The following is a 14,072-nucleotide window of genomic DNA, read 5'->3' as shown; positions in this document are numbered from 1 at the left end:
GAAGAGCTTAAGAGTCAAATGTCCACATCAATAGTAGGAGTACTGAAGTCAGTATTTGCAAGACATGGTATTCCTGAGACGTTGGTTTTCAGACAATGGGCCATGTTCTACGAGTCGGGAGTTTTTGGATTTTGCAAAGGAGTGGGGGTTTAATCAGATTTTCTCATGTCCAAAACAGCCACACCAGAATGGGTTAGCTGAAAGAGGCGTGCAAACCGTAAATAACTTTTTGAAAAAAAATCTAGATGTAGAAGACGCATTACAGGCGTACAGATCGGCTCCATTGCAATATGGAAAATCACCTGCTCAGCTCCTCTTTAATAGGGAGGTCAGAACAAAGGTACCAAGGATTATGAGGAATCCAGATGATGAGGAACTGAGAAAAATTGAGGAACAGCAACGGAAGGCTAATGAAAATTATTATAATGAACATCATCCAGTGGTTCGAAAAATAAGCTTGGAGAGAGGGGACATCGTAAAGGTACCAGACCTAAACAGAGATGGATACATCGAAAAGAGAAAAGGGTGAGCGTAAGAAAAGGAAAGCAAGCCTACGTCAGAACTCAGGCACAAGTATGGAAGGTGGAGTTTTGAAGGAAAAAAGGATGAATTGTTTATATTTGTATTTTAAAAGAAATAAAAAAATTTATGTAAAAAAAAGTGGCGGGGGTGTTGTATATATATGTTATCCCTAGCGGAGTACTTTAGTATTAGAGTACCAAAGAGATATATGTATAGATTGAGAGTGAAGAATGGAACAGGGACAAGGGAAGAAGTCCCATAATAAAGAACCATAAGAATATATTACAAAAATATTACTTTAACTTATAAGTATAGTTGATAATATTGTAGAGAAAAACGCGTGCAAGGAGGAGGGGGAAAAAAAAGACATGGTATCATTGTTTAAAATACTGATGTGATTATCATCTGCCTACTTTATTATGATTTTTGAGGGTATATCGAATGTATTTATTAGCAAAATGTTTAATGAAGTATTATTGACTTATACGTTTTTTATCCGTTACAGTAGATTTGAAAACGTCACACTCCATGAAATTGTAATTCATTATGAACCTTATTCTCAGAATAATAGCTAATGAAACGACAAAGTAGAGTATTTGAAATATATTTGAAGCTCAAAGTTTAAAAAAGAAGGCTTTAATTAAATATAATCTACATACTTAAAAATAAACCCTTAAACATTTAAGTTAAATATACAAAATTAAACAATTAAAATCATATAACTATTAATAATAATAAATTATAAATACAGAATATTGAAATAATAGATTGATCCAGATAATTTTTTCTTGTTTTAACATCGGAATTCAGTTAAATATGTCATAACTTTAGGTTGCAATACACACGCGAGACGTGGAGTTTAATCAAAAAGATAATCACCCCTCTTCTTCATGTGGAAGTTGCTATATACAATTGTGCACAGGATAGATATATCTCTACCGATGAGATCTAACTAATTATTAATAATAAAGTAAATGTCAAAATCATAAAATTAGACAATAAATATAATAATAAAAAATTTTTATAAATAAATTCATCGTAAAGATTTAGAGCAAAAGCTAATTATGTAGTAATGTCCGGCGATATTTCTCCCTATTAAGAGCATCAAAAAAAGATTTTTCCCCGTTATTTAGTAATGCTTATATAACAACATACTATTATCATGATGGATATACACAATTGTTAATTATAATGCAACACCCAATGTAACTACCCTCGTTGTTGTGACCATTTAAACAGTTGTTTTTGCCTTTTATGAGTTTTCTGAACACCATTTCTTGGAGCCCATCAACCATAGCTAAGCCTTTAGTAATAAAAAAGTAATATTTATTGACTATGTAATATTGGAAAACCTAATTATCATACCCAAGTCTTAAAGTGAAGTAAGTAGTCTCAGACAAACTAGTTGCAAACCATCCAAAGCTACTACCCCCGTTGTTGTGACCATCTAAGCAGTTGTTTTTGCCCTTTACTGAGTTGTGTATCATAATTCTTGATATGTTTAGCTAAAATAGAATCATATTTTATGGTTAGATTTAAAAAAAAATTGAATACTTACTGTGAGATAGTACAAAATTCAGAGTTCCATTTCGATATTCGTAAATACTTTTTACTGATAACTTGATCATCATTTGGTGTGGATGACTCAAAACATTTTTATATGTATTTCTATATATGACATCAGTTCCAACATCCTCCATTAATTTAATGATGGTTCCTCGGGAATGGATAGGTTTACCCGTGTATTTCTCCATAAATTTTTTTTAAATAAGCGTTCAACTGATGAACAATAAAGAAACATAAGGATCAAAACATTCAGTTATTATGTCAAATAAGGCTTTCTGTTTCGAATAATATTCTTAAAATCTTAATAAATTAATAATTAGTAATAGAATAACCTTCTAATTTTTACAAAAGGAGTTTGGTATTAGGTAAGTTTGTCATAGTGGATTTAATTGGAACTTGATACATTCCTATTATTTTATTCTTAAAATTCAGTGCCTGCTTGCTTTGCATTCAATTGTACTTCAAGAACGGCAGCTTTTTCTAGATGTCCAGTAAATCGTTGAAAAAATATGAACTCAACCACAATAGTGTGAAAATAAGCTTTTTTCCGTAAATATTTTCATAACTTGATGAAACAATAATATTGTTGCGTCTTGACGAGGGAGAGACACAAACTTATTTATAAGGTGGAGAGATCCAGGATGACCAAGAGACATGAGGAGAAGAATTCACGTGGAGGAATAATGTAACACTGTTTATATGATCATGTGTATTCTAACTATACTCTAATATATTTACACGAATATACAAGAAGATAAAAACATGTAAGGAAATATTAAATACATAACATCACCCCCCAAGCACCAAATCCATGGCGGTGCTTAAACAGGTTCCTCTCCATGAACAGCAGCCTATAGATTCGCTCCATCCATGTCCAGGCGCGGACAAAACATTCTTCCTTGTACTGCGAAGCTTTATCTCCATAGGCGTGCCGTGCTCTCAGCACGCGCACCGGAGAAAGGAGGACAATACTCTTCATAAAGGTTTTAAGGACCTGAGCACCTTGCTCGTCCCTGGGAGAAATAACATTTACCCTTGTTGAGGTTTTAAGGACCCGAGCACCCTGCTCGTCCCTGGGAGAAATAACATTCACCGTTGTTGAGGTTTTAAGGACCCGAGCACCCTGCTCGTCCCTGGGAGACATCTTGCTCTATGTACCCTCATCCAATTCGGGATGATCCAGAAGAGAGACCGTTCCACATCCATTAACCAATGATGTGAACGGGAGAGTAGGAACAGTAGAGAACCAAAATTGCGTAGGCATAAATCCATTTTTAATTATGTGGTCCCTGACCCGGACACACACTTCACTTCTTGAAAGTGACCAAGGTTCTCTTCCTTCCTCCACGAGGCCCAAACATAGGCACAGTCCATATTGCTCCGCCTTCTGCAGACGAACGAGCGTTCTCCCCATCGACGAAAAAAGGCTACCCAACTCCAACAGGGCTAGCTTCGCCGATGATCCCACAGCAGGGAGGTCACGTGATCCTGATCCCATCCTCGTCGCCAATGTTGCGTCTTGACGAACGAGAGAGTCAAACTTCTTTATAGTAGGAGAGACTTTTTACGTTCCGGGGACAATTCCCCAAACAAGGACACGTATATTTCGAATTCGTCCCACCATGACGACCATCTATGGCCTCTACGTGGACCATCCATCACAAATGGAGAGGGCTACCGTACCCCAAGCTGTCCCGTCGTGCCTGAAGCACCATCTCCAGAGGCTTGAGCCCCATCGTTGAAGTCGAAGGACTTGGCATCACAACCACAACCCTCGATGTACTCTCTCATCAATACCACGAGTTCCAACTTCTTTTTACCCCTCAATTCGTCCTCACTTCCTAGTTCCAACCTGGAACATTCGCGTCTCAGCTCCGCGAGCGTGAGCCTTGGTAGTAGTTTCACCATCTTCGTCGCCACTTTTGCGTCTTGACGAGGGAGAGACACAAACTTATTTATAAGGTGGAGAGATCCAGGATGACCAAGAGACATGAGGAGAAGAATTCACGTGGAGAAATAATGTAACACTGTTTACATGATCATGTGTATTCTAACTATACTCTAATATATTTAAAAAAGACGAGACTATTTTTAATACGTAAAACACAGTACTTATAATACATAGACGAATATACAAGAAGATAAAAACATGTAAGGAAATATTAAATACATAACAAATATATTTTGGCATCCTTGTTAGTTAATTTAATATTCTATATATATTATAAGTATAGTTGGTAATATTGTAGAGAAAAACGCGTGCAAGGAGGAGGGGAAAAAAAAGACATATGGTATCATTGTTTAAAATACTGATGTGATTATCATCTGCCTGCTTTATTATGATTTTTGAGGGTATAACGAATGTATTTATTAGCAAAATGTTTAATGAAGATATACTACGTATTATTGACTTCGACGTTTTTTATCCGTTACAGTAGATTTGAAAACGTCACACTCCATGAAATTGTAATTCATTATGAACCTTATTCTCAGAATAATAGCTAATAAAACGACAAAGTACAGTATTTGAAATATATTTGAAGCTCAAAGTTTAAAAAAGAAGGCTTTAATTAAATATAATCTACATACTAAAAAATAAACCATTAAACATTTAAGTTAAATATACAAAATTAAAGAATTAAAATCATATAACTATTAATAATAATAAATTATAAATACAGAATATTGAAATAATAGATTGATCCAGATAATTTTTTCTTGTTTTAACATCGGAATTCAGTTAAATATGTCATAACTTTAGGTTGCAATACACACGCGAGACGTGGAGTTTAATCAAAAAGATAATCACCCCTCTTCTTCATGTGGAAGTTGCTATATACAATTGTGCACAGGATAGATATATCTCTACCGATGAGATCTAACTAATTATTAATAATAAAGTAAATGTCAAAATCATAAAATTAGACAATAAATATAATAATAAAAAATTTTTATAAATAAATTCATCGTAAAGATTTAGAGCAAAAGCTAATTATGTAGTAATGTCCGGCGATATTTCTCCCTATTAAGAGCATCAAAAAAGATTTTTCCCCGTTATTTAGTAATGTTTATATAACAACATACTATTATCATGATGGATATACACAATTGTTAATTATAATGCAACACCCAATGTAACTACCCTCGTTGTTGTGACCATTTAAACAGTTGTTTTTGCCTTTTATGAGTTTTCTGAACACCATTTCTTGGAGCCCATCAACCATAGCTAAGCCTTTAGGATAAAAAAGTAATATTTATTGACTATGTAATATTGGAAAACCTAATTGTCATACCCAAGTCTTAAAGCGAAGTAAGTAGTCTCAGACAAACTAGTTGCAAACCATCCAAAGCTACTACCCCCGTTGTTGTGACCATCTAAGCAGTTGTTTTTGCCCTTTACTGAGTTGTGTATCATAATTCTTGATATGTTTAGCTAAAATAGAATCATATTTTATGGTTAGATTTAAAAAAAAATTGAATACTTACTGTGAGATAGTACAAAATTCAGAGTTCCACTTCGATATTCGTAAATACTTTTTACTGATAACTTGATCATCATTTGGTGTGGATGACTCAAAACATTTTTATATGTATTTCTATATATGACATCAGTACCAACATCCTCCATTAATTTAATGATGGTTCCTCGGGAACCAATATGTTTACCCTTGTAATAAGCATCGTTGTGAGATCAAAGTTAAAGTCTGACTTGATGTATTCATCGTCAAATTGATTTTATAGATGAATATCCATACTCTTGTTATGAGATGAGGATAATGAGTGGCATGTAATTCTAGACAGGGGACTTAAGGCACATTTATATCGACAAATCCAACAAACCATCTATTTCTCATCCGGTAAGTATTTTCCAAATTCCTGGGCCTCGATTTTCATAAATCCAGACAGAAGGCGACGTCATTTTGGGGATTTTATTCAGTTCTCTATCGACTATCACCATCTCATATTATATTAATATTGAATAATAAAGGCGGGAATGATAACGTTCATGATGGATAGAAGAAGATGTATATTATTTAATCAATGATGCCATAAGTAATTCTTCTTTTCTCCTCGCACGCTTTTCTATTCTTACCAAAATTATCACCCTTAATTATAAGTAACTATCTACTTTCAGATTTCCTAAAAATCCAGTGCTTCTAAAGCAATAGATAGTAAACTGCCGTCGCCAAGATTGTAAACCAACCAAATGGTCAAGAATCTGTTCTAAGCACTTCAATGACTCTGACATCATCAAGGACAAAGTTAAGTGCACGCTTGTTGATGGAGCAGTGCCCTCAATTTTCGACTTTCCAATGCACTTAAAAAAGGTAAAGGCCCATCGACGAATCTTAAAGCGAAGAACCTATGAAAAAGACAGTACATACTATAAAAAGGAATTCTGATTGCATGATTGAAAAAAGGCCAATTGTAAATATAGTAATTGATCATACATATGCTCTACCTAGTACTATGGAATCCTTGGGGGAGGTGACAAAAAGAGCAAAAAAAGACATCATGATTCTTTCCGAAAAAAAGTGAGCCTCTTTCAACACATTTAAAGGCTTTAAAAATTAAAAATAAACTTATTTGTCAAAGCCGAAGCAGACAACCAATGCTAAAGATTTATGTTGTCATTTAACAAAAAAATATGGTATCTGGATTAAGTGAAGAAGTTCTGTCTACTATAATATCTAAGTTTCCAAAAGAGCTCTTTTATTGTACGATCTATTATAAAAAAATGGGAATTACAACAAGAAAAAAATACTCAGAGGAATTAAAGCAATTTGCATTGGCTTTACAGTTTTTCTCTCAGAGGGTTATGATTATGTCCGAAGAACTTTCAACATGGCATTGCCACATCCTTTTGTCATTAGAACCTGGTATGGATCGATTGATGGTTCTCCTGGCTTTACTGTAGAATCATTTGAAGCATTATGAATACGAGTTCAGCAACAACAAAGCGCCAACGGCGAAAAAATATATTGCAACCGCACTCTAGATGAAATGAGTAACAAAGAAAATTATTGAGTTTCAAGGCAGTAAATACCATGGGTACGTAGATATTGGCACATGAGTGTCCGACGATTCAATGCCTCCTGCCACAGAGGTTCTTGTACTGATGGTGGTTGCCATCAATGGGATTTGTGAAATACCTATTGGAAACTTTATTATCCATGGATTATCTGGGAGAAAAACGGCAAATTTGGTTCGTACAGCATTGAGTAAAGTTTATGATACGCGTATAATAATTCCTAGTATTACATGTGATGGACCCTCTTGCAACTTAGCTATGTTTAACGCGCTCGGAGCTGTTCTCTGTCCAAATAATATGGAAACCACTTTTCCTCATCCTTCCAATTCTGAAATCAAGATAGCAGTTATATTTGATATTTGCCATATGATGAAGCTCGTGAGGAATAGATTTGCATCCTTTGACGTAATAAAAAATCAAAAAGGAGAGGTTGGAGCTTTATCAATTAACTGTACTTATTACAGAAAGATGAAGGCCTGAGAGCTGGAATGAAGTTGCGAAAAGCTCACATTGAATGGAGAAGAATGAAAAATGCCAAACACTTTCTAGAAGTGTAGCAGATGCTTTGGACATGCTTTCGAAGGATCTTCAACACAAAACCTTTCGAACTGTACGGCTACCGTGGAGTTCATTAGAATATTTGGCGCCTTATTTGACATTTTTAACTCTCGGAATATATTAGGAAGCCCAACTAAAGCCCCATTAAGAAGATCCAACTATGATTATTGATGCCCTCTCTTGGTATCAATCTATGGCTATATCAAAGAATTAAAAACTTGCAGTGGTCAAAAAGTTTTTAATATAAAGGAAATAACAGGATATGTTGGATTTTTGATTGCAATTCAGAGTTTTACACACTTTCATAATTATCTTATTGAAACAAATTATATAAAATATATTGTAATATACAAATTTAGTCAAGGTCACGTGGATTTTTTTTTCTGTGCAATTCGTTCTGCCAACGTGAATAATAGTAATCCTTCGGTCAGTTTTCCTCCGCTTATAAAAGATTGATTATTCACATGAGGTTAAAGCAGGAACGAGAGGAAATTGCTTAAGTCAAGATAAAACCACCTTTCTATCTTCCCAGGGAAACAAAGGAAGATGCAAGATAAATATGGATAGCAACAAAATAGAATTTATTCGTAAACATGGCTTAATTGATAAAGGTCCCTTGCATATCGACCATGACTACAGCAAAGTGTCTAATCCTAGTTCTTGCATAGCAATTTCGGACTATAAAAGAGTGGGCATTACTTACATTGCCGGATTATTAGTGAAAAAATTGGAAAAAACAATCTTTTGTGAACAATGCATCTTTGTGTTGTGTTAACAACGAATTCAGGATCGATTATGCCTTGATAAGACAAGAAGATTGGAGAGGATCGCATCAAACAGCATTAATTTATCCTTCTAATCGAAGTTTGTCTAGAAACTGAAAAGATATTTGAAAGACTTTTAAATTCTACAAAACGGGCTTTGCCGAGAGATTCCAGCCTGACTCTTGAAATTAGCATTGCATTTTTGAAAACTATTGGCTATCTTAAAAATTAGGTCTTTCAATGCCTTAGTGATCATATATTTGATTCATTTCCAGTATCTAATTATGTATTTTCCCTTATAAAAGCAATTTTTCGATGTTATTCAAGTATAAAACTGTATCACTTAGGAAATCTAGAAACTGAGACTATTGAAAGAACCAAGAATATTATTAGTAAATAATAGTTATAGAATAAATTATACTTCATTGATTAGATGTTTATTTATCTTAAATATTGTCAAACATTTTTTATTAAAATTAGTATGTACAAGAACAAAAGGGAATATTAGGAATTTATTAAAAAAATCAATTAAGAAAATGTTCTTCATTGTGTTCATGCGATTCAATGCGAATACCAATCGTAGATATTCCTTTTAGAGATGAATTATGATACTCCTTCCTAACAGTGAAAATTGAGGTTGATGAATTATTATAACATTAATAATAAACTATTTCGCATTTTACAGATTTTATATTTATACTTGCCATTTTGATAAGAGAATAATTTGAACTAAGTTGACCTCATTAACCATTAGGCCCCTAAAATCACATTATTAAGTAAGACACAACAGCTATTTAATGTATAATATTTTTTATTATCTTTATGTTGTTTGTATTCATCAAGTGTCTCTCCGGGAGTACTATAGAGATGGAGAACGTACTGTTTTTTGTTTACTATCTTAGTAGATCCACGTTGTTTTTCCTTTTTATTTAGTTATTAAAGGTATCCTGAGGTTTTCACTTGAAGTGATTCGATTTTAATTAAAGGAGAGGGGTAAGATTTTAATTATTATGTAAAGTTCATTCTGCATTAGGCAATTGGTCAACTCCAAGCTCCTGGGACGGATCAACGGCGTTCAGGGTCCTATAGTGTAGGGGGAGAAGACTGCTGGAGGTTTTCAGGTATTCCTCTGCGGAGGTTGGGGGACGCTAGACCTATTAAGCAATTTTTGTAGTAGGTGCAGGGACTAGGGTTTCAGCCCCTTCAGTCATGATAAATCTGGCCCCGTCATGGTGTCCTTTTATTTACTACTATACTTATGAATATCATCGAATGTTTGCAATGATATCTATTTTTGATGATTGAGTCACACTTCAATAGTTATTACATGGATGTGGAGTCTTATGATGTCTTTATAACACCGACTACACAACCCTAAATGTATTACATTTATTCATGATATATATTAGTTATTACTATCAATTTTTACTTTTTAAATATTGCAAAATGTATTGCTGCTGTCCTCGTTGCAATTCAAGCACCAAAGTCAAGAGAGGATCTCCTGCTCATGAACTTGAACCTAAGAACCAAAATTTGTCCTTTCATTCTTTTTTAAGAAATGCTAACTTTGCCCTAGAAACCTAGCCAACATTGAAAAATATGCAGCAAGCATTTTGGCAATTCATGTTTTAAAGAAGAAAAATGTGACACAAATATATATAGAAGCAAGGAAAATTCCAAAATGGTGCGGAGAAAATAAAAAAACGATGCTTTACCAACTTTATATCCAGGTCCATCTTTCCTATTATTCGAAAGTGTCATCTAATCCAAGGCTTATCGTGAGTTCATCTTAGGAGCAAAGGTAAAATATTTTGCTCTTTTGCTTTAATATTAAATACAAACCAATTTTAAGCTCTAGATTAAGAAAGAACAAATCAAACTTGATGATCTAATTGTCCTGAACAAAAAATCCCTCTGGTTTAAAATGTGAACAATATTTTGTCCTATTTGAGTAATTATAAAGAAGAAACAGAACACAGTCCTTTTATTTAAGTGGATATCGGTCAATCCTAAATTTTTTAAGAATGAATTAGGAAATGGTTTTACCCCACTGTATATTGAAAATCAGTTCTCCATCTCTACAGAAAAAGATATTCCTATTATTTGATTCCGTCCATATTTTCAAAAAAATTCTACAATAACTTTGTAAATAGGAAACATTTATTTTTTCCATCTTTTGAAAACCGCGATGAACACTTGGCCTAGAAATAAAATATGGACATCAACTCTCTCACCAAGTCTTATTTCCTCAACGTATCGAAAAAACTAATGTCAGTTTATCTTTGAAGTTCTTTCATAATTCTACTATAGAAGCTTTGAAACATTATAGAAAGACTCCTGCAAGGCCTATTTGGAAACTGCAATGTTCTCTAAAATATTCGGTAAATTTTAGAATTGCGTCTATGTAATTCTTTGATCTCTAGCATCAAGTTGATAGACGAAAGAATGGCTCCAATCACTTATGAGAATCGGGAACAGATCGATTTCTTATTATCGTTTTATAACTTGTCTCAAATCAAGATATGTCTCTTCAAAAGAAAGGACTGTATTCCGAAACATTTTTGGCTACCTTACCAATATCAAGGGGACTGACTGAACTATCCAATCATCTTTTAAATGAGACATAAGCCAAGTTTATTTTATTATGGAAAATCAATTCTGACCCACTTGAGAGGCGCTTTAGATGGTATAGACAGCTTGGGGAGAAAACTATTTCTTAAGTTGTCGACAGTTTCTTGAAAGTAAAAAAAAAAATCAGAATCAACTCTTCATTGGTGAATAACATCCCGTCATTTACTTCTCTCCGCGATACTTTATTGAACAACAAAAAGGTGATAGACGCAAATAAAATTTAACATACTCTACTATATTGGTGTATATATCGCTAATGCAATATTGAAAAAAGGAGTAATTGAATGTTGTAGGGATATGCTTAGTTCTTCTAATGATCATACTAAAATCGATCATAAATCGTAGCCGTCAAATTATTGATTCTTTTTTTAATGAACTTAATAGGGGTGGACTTGTGAGACCGAGTGATTTTATGTTTCTGACTGTAGTTCATATTTATATCAAGACCATGTGACATGGGTAGTCCATAGCATGTGTGTCAATGGCCATGAATTTTTAACTTTCTTGAATTTTGTTGCTTCTAAATTGTTTGATTTGTTTTCACAAATTATATTTAAGATATAAATTGCCAGCTTCCTACGAAAAAACGAAGACAGCCAAAAAATAAAGAATCTGGGAAAAAAATAAAAATAAGTGCATTGTTGTAATTTGTATGTGTTTCTATGTAATGTTTGGATATATATAAAGTTATAATTACAATGATGTATTGTGTTTTTATTGATTCAGGTGTTGGGGTATCGAATGAATTGAATCATTCTTAGAATTCGAAAACTATTTATATAGCAAATCTTAACTGTTAGTATGTATCTATGAGAGAAATGCTACAATTATACAAATGTGAATAAGATTTGAAAATAATTTTATTTTGTGACATTGTAGAACTTTAAACGGTGTATATGTATTATGCGTAAGGGTGATAATTTTGGTAAGAATACAAAAGCATGCGAGGAGAAGAGAAGATATACTTATGGCATCATAGATTAAATAAAATACATCTTCTTCTATCAAGAAAGTTATCATTCCCGCCTTTATTATTCAATATTAATATAATATTAGATGCTGATAGTCGATAGAGAACTGAATAAAATGCCTAAAATAACGTCGCCTTCTGTCTGGATTTCTGCAAATGGAGGCCCAGAAATTTGGAAAATACTTACTGGATGAGAAGCAGATGGCTTGTCGGATTTATTGATATAAATGTACCTTTAGCCCCCTGTCTAGAATTAAACGCCACTCATTATCCTCATCTCATATCAAGAGCATGGATATTCATCTATAAAATCAAGTTAACGATGAATATATCAAGTCAGGCTTTAACTTTGATCTCACAAAGATGCTTATTGCATGTAATATAAATTTATGAGAAATACACGGGTAAATTCTTCCCTTCCCGAGGAACCATCATTAATTAATGGAGGATATTGGTAATCATGTCATTTATAGAAATACCTCCATTGTAAGTTGTGAATTTAAGATCATTTTCAGCCTGTTTAGAGTCATTCACACCAAATTACGAAGTGGAACTCTGAATTTTGTACCATCTAACAGTAATTATTCATTTTTTTAAATATAATCATAAAATAGGATTCTAGTTTAGATAAATTTATAACGTATTTTATAATCAGGCTGTAGAAGTAAACGCATGTTAAGCGTGGTGATTTTAAAGTTTTCTTGGAAATATAGTCAACATCTATCATGCATCTTAGTAGTAAGGTATGTGTGTTTGCCATTGCAAGTAAATATTAGCAAAAAATGGCTTGAAAGAATATTTAAATTAAACTAACTGCAATTTAGCTTTTTAGTTTTATTAGTGCGATTTATGAAAATTTGTTAATTGCTTCAATTTTTAACATACAAAAACGATTTTTTACCTACACGGATAATAATTCAAAAGAACTTAAATTGTAACCATCAGATTTGGTATCATTTTAAAAAACCTAAATTGGTGCGGTTTGTTAAAATAGGGCAATTGGAATCGGATTTTTTCCGGAAAATCGGACAATTTTAAGATCCTTTTGGAATCACCAATAACTAATTATTTATTGAACTAAATAACAGTAATTATAGAATAAAATATGGTGTAAATAAAATTTGGCATCTTTATTTAAACCATAACTCTCCCTATTTTAATGAAAAGTTATTTTAAAAGAAACAAAAAAAAAGCGAAACTATCACTGGGTATTAAAATACTGTAGTTCTGTGAATGGATAATAAGGGCCATATATGATAATATGACTTTTAAAACAGTGTAAAATAACACATTAAAGTGTATCCACTATGAGTATGAAACAAAAATGTAACTTTTTTAAACAAAATAGATTATGGAAAATTTCAATTAGAAAATAATTGCTTTCTATTTGAATAAACAAAATCTTTAACTTAATCCACAAAAATACCTCCGAACTCCATCATGAGACATTATGGTGAAAACAATATCCATATATAACCTAAATTATTCATAGATTATATTAGATTTCAAAAATGACTGTACAATAAAGGTAGATCACATCTGGATTTAAAATCTATAAATAAAAGCCTAGACATTTTTTTTGTAATTTTTCATTATTTTGTATTTCCTTTGACAACAGTTTTCTTTTGCCTTACAATATCATATCAATTTTAATATTCATTATTAATATTCTTACAAACTAATTTTTTTAAAAGTATTCTATTGTCCCTCAGTATTTTTTAACTTATTTTTTTCTTTCAAAAATTCTAAAAAATATTTTTTATTTATACACATTAAATTAATATTAATATTTTTATGGTTTTTGTAAAATCATTTTTTTTCTACTGGCACATGGGGTTCAGGGTTTAAAAAAAATCAAAAACAGCTATCCTTAAACTTTTTTCGGTATCCTCAAAACAGAAAAAAAAGAAGGATATGTTTTTTGTGCTTTTTTGCCCTTAAAAACAGTTGGTGTTATTAAATAATTAACATAATGATACACAGACCCAGTACAAAAAAAAAAAAAAAAAAAATCGACCAAAATGCCATC

At 32.6% G+C, this 14,072-nt stretch overlaps 1 protein-coding gene and 2 long non-coding RNA genes across 4 annotated transcripts; 1 reads left to right on the top strand and 2 right to left on the bottom strand.

Annotated features, from left to right (window-relative positions):
* Positions 1 to 64: 64 nt before the first annotated feature.
* LOC139906456 (uncharacterized) lies at positions 65 to 529 on the top strand. The gene has a single exon (XM_071891345.1). It carries the CDS (start codon positions 65 to 67, stop codon positions 527 to 529), a length of 465 nt encoding a protein of 154 aa, XP_071747446.1.
* A 496-nt stretch (positions 530 to 1,025) lies between these two features.
* Positions 1,026 to 2,245, bottom strand: LOC139906500 (uncharacterized). Of its 2 annotated transcripts, XR_011782059.1 has the most exons (4): positions 2,081 to 2,245; positions 1,888 to 2,027; positions 1,678 to 1,825; positions 1,026 to 1,614 (listed from the first exon to the last, which is right to left on the bottom strand). It is a non-coding gene; the product is annotated as an uncharacterized lncRNA (long non-coding RNA). The 2 variants fall into 2 exon arrangements; XR_011782058.1 differs by having other exon boundaries at positions 1,888 to 2,245.
* A 2,380-nt stretch (positions 2,246 to 4,625) lies between these two features.
* LOC139906485 (uncharacterized) lies at positions 4,626 to 5,763 on the bottom strand. Its single transcript, XR_011782036.1, has 4 exons — positions 5,575 to 5,763; positions 5,382 to 5,521; positions 5,173 to 5,320; positions 4,626 to 5,110 (listed from the first exon to the last, which is right to left on the bottom strand). It is a non-coding gene; the product is annotated as an uncharacterized lncRNA (long non-coding RNA).
* Between the last annotated feature and the right edge of the window lie 8,309 nt (positions 5,764 to 14,072).

This window comes from Lepeophtheirus salmonis, chromosome 10 (assembly GCF_016086655.4).
Source record: "Lepeophtheirus salmonis chromosome 10, UVic_Lsal_1.4, whole genome shotgun sequence".
Taxonomy (NCBI): domain Eukaryota; kingdom Metazoa; phylum Arthropoda; class Copepoda; order Siphonostomatoida; family Caligidae; genus Lepeophtheirus; species Lepeophtheirus salmonis.
Note: the sequence above shows the minus strand (reverse complement) of the source record. Positions and strands in the feature narration are given on the sequence as shown.

Excerpts from the sequence above, each read along its gene's own strand:
- LOC139906456 (XM_071891345.1), top strand. The coding sequence starts at position 65 with ATGGTATTCCTGAGACGTTGGTTTTCAGACAATGGGCCATGTTCTACG.